Source organism: Mesitornis unicolor, unplaced genomic scaffold (assembly GCF_000695765.1).
Source record: "Mesitornis unicolor isolate BGI_N332 unplaced genomic scaffold, ASM69576v1 scaffold9163, whole genome shotgun sequence".
Taxonomy (NCBI): Eukaryota; Metazoa; Chordata; class Aves; order Mesitornithiformes; family Mesitornithidae; genus Mesitornis; species Mesitornis unicolor.
Genome location: NW_010172676.1, coordinates 22,975 through 29,248, shown reverse-complemented (window position 1 = coordinate 29,248; position 6,274 = coordinate 22,975). Strand labels below are relative to the sequence as shown.

General features: G+C 48.3%; 1 protein-coding gene across 1 annotated transcript; it reads left to right on the top strand.

The window, feature by feature from the left end:
• Positions 1 to 258: 258 nt before the first annotated feature.
• LOC104535486 (cAMP-specific 3',5'-cyclic phosphodiesterase 4B-like) lies at positions 259 to 6,018 on the top strand (the record flags this gene model as incomplete). The annotated part of the gene is made up of 4 exons (XM_010180472.1): positions 259 to 453; positions 2,047 to 2,083; positions 2,174 to 2,244; positions 5,969 to 6,018. Coding segments are annotated over 4 exons (353 nt in total), but the record flags the coding sequence as incomplete, so codon positions are not given.
• Between the last annotated feature and the right edge of the window lie 256 nt (positions 6,019 to 6,274).

The following is a 6,274-nucleotide window of genomic DNA, read 5'->3' as shown; positions in this document are numbered from 1 at the left end:
GTCTCTTCATGCTGAGCAAATTTGAGTGGAAGGAAGATGGAGCAGATGTAGTCAGGAAAGACGCCTCAGGGGGTAAATGTTTTATCGTAATGCAGAGTCCTGCTTGTGTATAATAGAAATATGCCAGCAAGAGGCTCCTGTCGGTGTTGCCCACACCGTATCTCCATACTAAGCAAATGACACAGCGTGGACAATGCAAACGTGCTGAAAAATGCCTTTTGGCAGACCCATGATGTGAAATATGTGTTTTGTTCACAGCTTCGACGTGGAGAATGGCTCGTCCCCAAGTCGCAGCCCGCTGGACCCGCAGGCCAGCTCCTCCTCGGGACTGGTGCTGCACACCACCTTCCCGGGCCACAGCCAGCGCAGGGAGTCCTTCCTCTACCGCTCCGACAGCGACTACGACCTGTCACCAAAGACCATGTCCAGGAACTCTTCTCTCCCAAGCGAACAGTAAGGATAAACTCAGCTCACCTCGTGTTTTGCAGTAAATAAGAGCTTCATGCTTCCTGTCATCCTCAGAGCTCTGCTGAGAGGTGCTTATGGGTGGCACTCACATTTCATAGCCTGAGTGCCCAAGACAGGTGCTTTTATGGTCTGACAAGGCACGACTTCCCCCTCCCCATCCCATCTTTGGAATATTCCCCTTTTCTCCCTAATTTAGCAGAACAGCTTTCAAACCATGAAGTAACAGGAAATTTTGGCATTTAACCTTGCTTGGTACTAGTTCTTCACATGAGAGCTTGTGTTTGGGCTGTGAATTGCTTGCAGCTACCTTCAGGGTGAAGCCCCAGGGCAGACACGGCTGCGAGCTGCCTGTATCCCCATGAGAGCTCTGTCACCCCTTGCTTGGCTTGCTCCATGATTTTCTGCTTGCTTTTTCCTCCATTACACTCACATCGTGCAGTCTCAGAGCCTGCTTAACATCAGCTCTGCTTTTCCTTAAGCAGGTAATGCACCATTAGCCTTGACAATAGAAATATGACTGTACTTATATTTGCAGTATTAGGCTTCTCCATCCTCTTTTCTGTCATGGGTTGTTTGCTAGAACTGAGCGGAAAATACAGCAGAAAGCCGAGACGGATGGTTGAGTTTGAGAGGATCAATACAGCACTGAGTGTGGAGCTTAAATGAGTGTCCTGGATTTGCAGCCCTTTATTTTAAAAGGCACAGTTTAAAGTTTTAAAGTGAGCATTAAGCTGTAAAAAAGTGCTCATTAAAAAAAAAGTTGAACTATTATGAAAGCCTGCCAAGTTTTATCATGAAATAGAAATGTAAATACTAGCGAGATCCATGAGGAGAGCTCTCCTGAAAGAGGGCATCTCTCCCTGCTGGTAGATATTTATCAGAGACAAAGTAACCACTCCAGATTATGCAAATACCATGTTTGGTGTAAAGGGTGGATTTTAACGATTGCCTCCAGTGCTGGACGGCATCAAGGCTTCTCCACACTGAGCAGGTCAAGCCGTGCTTGCTCTCCTGCCCTTTCTGGCTCTCTCCAGCCATGATCAGGTCTGCGCTGCTCAGCAATAGTGCTCCCCTGCTGTGTATCAGCTAGGTAAATCACATATGCACAAGTGTTATATATAATGTCACCAAAAAAACCCTCCTGTTGATGGTGAGGTATTTTTCTCAGAACTTCTGCTCAAATCTTCCATGATGAAAACAGCTGGGGTCTGAAAAACATTAAAGACTGTGGCAGAGATCAACAAAAGCCAGGAAATTCAAAGCTGACCTTTCCCTGGACCATTAACGTGGGTTTGTTTTTTGTTTTTTTTTCCAGTGTGCTGTCTTAAATTTTGAATTTCCTGGCTTTTATTGCCTGGTGTTACCAACCTGAACAGTCTCTCCAGCTGGGTTGTTTTGGATATACATAGCAGGACCTTTCCATTAGGAGCATGATTTTATGTACTGTTAAATAAAAGCTACATGGGTTAATGTTTTTTTGTCATGAGGGGAAACATTCCTCTGTAAAATTCCTTTTTCTCTGGGGTGAATGACGCCCGGTTTGAGGTAAATTTACAAATTTTCTCCATTTCTCCCTAGGCACGGAGACGACCTGATTGTCACACCTTTTGCCCAGGTAACTTGTTAAAAGCATTTAAAAATTTAAAACTTAAAAAACCTTAGGTGGAGAGGATAACGTCTTGGGGTTTTTTTGCCTCCCTCATAGGTGCTGGCCAGTCTACGAAGCGTGAGGAACAACTTCACACTCCTCACCAATTTGCACGGCACCTCCAACAAGTAAGCCTGGCTTTTTGCATTCCTTTGCGGCTCGTGCGTAGCCTGGGGACGGCGGGGACCGAGCAGGGGCAGCGGAGGCCGGGTATTCCGCCTCCGCCTTTTGCGCGGGACGCCAGGGGGCGCCAGAGCGCAGCGATCGTCTCCCCCTGAGGGCACCTCAACGGGCGCCACCGTCAACCGAACCCCACCATGGCCACTGAACCATGGCCCCGAAAATCCACATGGTGTTTGAACCCCTCCAGGGATGGGGACTCCACCACTGTCCTGGGCAGCCCCTTCCAGTGCTTGACCACTTGTTCAGTGAGGAAATTTTCCCCAGATCCAACCTAACCCTGCCCTGGCACAACTTGAGGCCATTTCCTTTCATTGCATTGCTTGTTCCTGGGGAGAAGAGACTGACCCCACCTCGCTACACCCTCTTTTCAGGAACTGTAGAGGGAATAAGGTCTCCCCTCAGCCTCCTCTTCTCCAAACTAAACACCCCCAGTTCCTTCAGCCTCTCCCCATAATTCTTGTTCTCCAGATCCCTCCCCAGCTCCATGGCCCTTCTCTGGACATGCTCCAGCCCCTCAATGTCCATCTTGTAGTGAGGGACCCAAAATGAAACCCAGTATTCGAGGTGTGACCTCACCACTGGCACATGATGTGGTGTCTTCCTCACTTTCCCACCTTGGCTGTCCCACACGGTTGTTATCTCCATCCCAGGAGTTCCCAGCCCAGCGCAGAGGCGTTGTCAGTGTTCGGTCAAGCTGTGGTGCTGCCCTGCATTTCCACCATTGTTTCACAAGAGAGGTGGTCAAGGCCAAAGGGAAAGTGCCAGAGAGGGAAACCCCAAGCAGGAGGCTGTGGGACAGTGAGGGTTATCCTGGCAGGGCAGACAGTTTGGCCCTGAGGGCCTGCCAGGAGGGCTGGCCTGTGCTTTGTTCCTACATCACTTTGTTTGACATTAATTACACTGAGTGAGGAAAGGTGATGCACTGAACTGAAGAGAAGGATGTTGGTTTTTATACCCGCTGAACAGCAGAAACCAAACAAACTCTTTTTTTACGCCTTTGTCCGGAACCCCTGTTTCCCCTTAACTATTTATAATGAGCCGGTCAGCATCATTTTCTGGCCTGTTTTGCCCCAGGAGAGCTGTTTTGCATGAAACCAGCATCATTCGTTCCTGGCGATGTTGGATGTGCACCCACCCGTCCCACCCTGGGGCTGGCAGGCGCTGCTTGCTCCAAGCATCCCGCTGGCTCTGAAATCGCAGGTTGAGGTGCAGAAATACATTCTGGTGGGACACCGTGGGCTTGCTTCACTGCTTGGCATCCCCTGGGTGCCCACCGTGGCCTCTGCATTCTGCCTTCCGATACAGTCTTCTATTTTACATAAAGCCCAACATTTTATCTGGGCATGAGGTTTTCCTCCCGTTGATTTCTGTTTGCTAACTTTAATGGGAAAGAACTGCCGCATTCCAAGATGGAGTTTAATAGAAAAACAGATGGCTCAAATAGATATTTTTTTAAAGCTTTGCTTTTTTTGAGCAGCTCGAGCATTTCAGCAGTTCCTAATGAGGAATCTGAAATTGGACAGGGCTGGAAGGAAGCGAGGGCGTAACCTGTAGGACACAGAGGCATCTTACAGTGTCCTTTTGAAAACATTCCCAGATTTGATTGAGGTATAAAGCCAAAGTAAAAGTCGTTCAGTGTTTAAACCATTAGACACCAAACATCCAAGTCCGTGGTAGAATGTGCTTCCAGGCGCTGCAGAGTTTCCCGCACCGTTTCCAAACAGCTCTGCTGGGTCACAGCCATGCTGCCAGCTCATGGTTTTATCATGTGTCTCATGATATGTGGTATTTTCCTTCAACTTCTGGTCGGGGGATCATGAGAATCTCAGCTTTTCTCTAGACCTTCCTCTCCCCTCTTTTTCCTTTTCCTCCATCTCTCTTGCCCCAAAAAGAGGATGCTGTCTCACATGTTTACAGAAATGCTGGAAAATATGAATGTTAAGGGCCAGAGGAAAAAAAACACAACCAGAAGTCATATTTTTTGGACTTTAACGTCAGGGTTTTTGAGACAGCTTCCTGATTGGAAAAGAGGAGAGTATGATTAATGGTTTTGGAGTGCCTGCGTTTGGCAGACACAGCCCAGGACATGGTCAGAAAGCATCCGGTGCCTACTCCACTTAATACCCGGCACCAAGAGAGAAGGATCGGGAAGCGGGAGCCGTGGTGGTGCCTAAGAAGGGACGGTGCTGCCGAAACCCAGGGTCGCTCGCTGTCGCAGAAACCGGGATGGGCACGGCCGGAACGTAATTCGAGGGTGCCGGGAGCCGTGCCGTTCCCTTTTCAGACTGTGCAGTGGGGAATACCCTCCCGAGTTCCCTCCCAAAGGCATGTCTGTGCAACTCGGCGCAGGGTTTGGAGATACCCGCAGCACCTCTCCCCAGATACTGCAGCCGTGGTGTCCCCACTGGGGAGTTTCTGTTTTTGAGAGATTTCAAGATTTGGCTTTTCAAAGGCTCGGTGGAGGCAGGTCCAGGCAGATATTCCCAGAAGGCGGCATCCAACGTGTGCGCCCTGTGCTGAACCCTTCAAAGAATCTGAGGCCTTGCAGCTCCACTCCGGAAAAGCTGAGCCTGTGAAATCCCACCCAGCCAGGGGGTGCTGGGTGCAGGGGAGCAGGTTTGGGAGCCCCATGGGGTGCAGGGTGCGAAGCAGAGCTGTAGCTGTGTTACACAGAAGTAAATCATATACCCAGGCCTTCTCTGAAGAACCCCCCAGCAGCATCGAGCTGCTCGCTTGCTTTGATTTCAGCTTCAAAGGAGAGCTGGCACATGATGGATGTTTCAGTTCGGTGGCTGGCTCCAAAGATGGGGGTTAGGAGGTTGGCTCTTAGAGTGTGGGGAAATCTGGCTTCGGTTAAAATGTATCAGAAACTTCTTAGAGGAAGCAAAAGTCCAATGTTTCGGTTTTGGTCAGCCTGAAATACCATATTCTATCCAAAATGAAGGATCTTTATTTTAGTGTCAGTACTTTTTAACTCTTTTAAAAAAGAAGCCTCTTTTTTCCCCCAAGTAAATTATGATATCAGCTTGAAAAATCACCAGTTTTATTTGGCAAATCTCACAATTGGAGACGTGCTGCACCCTTTTTCCAGTCAGACTCTGCTTCACTTGAGCCAACTTCTCAAACAGCTTTTGTTCAGGTCCTTCAGCTGTTTCAGAGCTTACCTTAGTGACTGCAGGGTCTTCTGACTTGCTTCCAGGTGCAATTCAAACTGCTAATGGAGTTTAAAGCCACACATTTCCCATCTCATTTAGGGTATTGCCTGTGTGCTGTTGACTTCAGGGTTCAACTCAGACCTTGTAGGTAAAAGCTTTTTGGGAGAAAGCCTTGGTTTTGGGGGACCCATGAACCCCTTCAGCCACAAAAACCAGCCCTTGCTGGCTTCCAGGTGTATTTTGAGTGGAAAGCTGCAAATGCCATGTGGGACAATGGCATTATCTTTCTTGGTATACCTTATTTTCAGAATATGTCTGTGCTTAGCCAGGGGACATAACATCTTTAGGATTTCCTAGCCTATATATTGATATTGCTTGTTAACTGCCAAATAATTTTAAAGTGTTTTGGGCTTCTTTGTGAGTGTGAAGGTTTTTTTGCACTGTGGGAGGTGGCCAGCAGGGTGTGAAATGCTAAAATAATCCCTATTTATAGAGTATTCTTTATCCCTCTTAGGAGATCTCCCGCCACGAGCCAGCCGCCTGTCTCCAGGGTTAACCTGCAAGGTACGTGTGTCACTTTGATAATCACCCACAAGGGCAGATGCAGAAGAAGGCTTTATTGCATGTTACTTTATTAACAGCTGCTTCTCTGCGCCCTTCCCCTGCTGCAATGCAGGGCTTGAAATGCTCCTTCTGACTTACCTGTGCAAAACCAATACAAGGGAACTGTCGGGCCCTGAATATTGTTATTTTAATAGTTTGGGGTTTGGGTTTACGAACAGGGTTGTGGTTTGATAGCTGTGGCCACAGTGACTGCTGT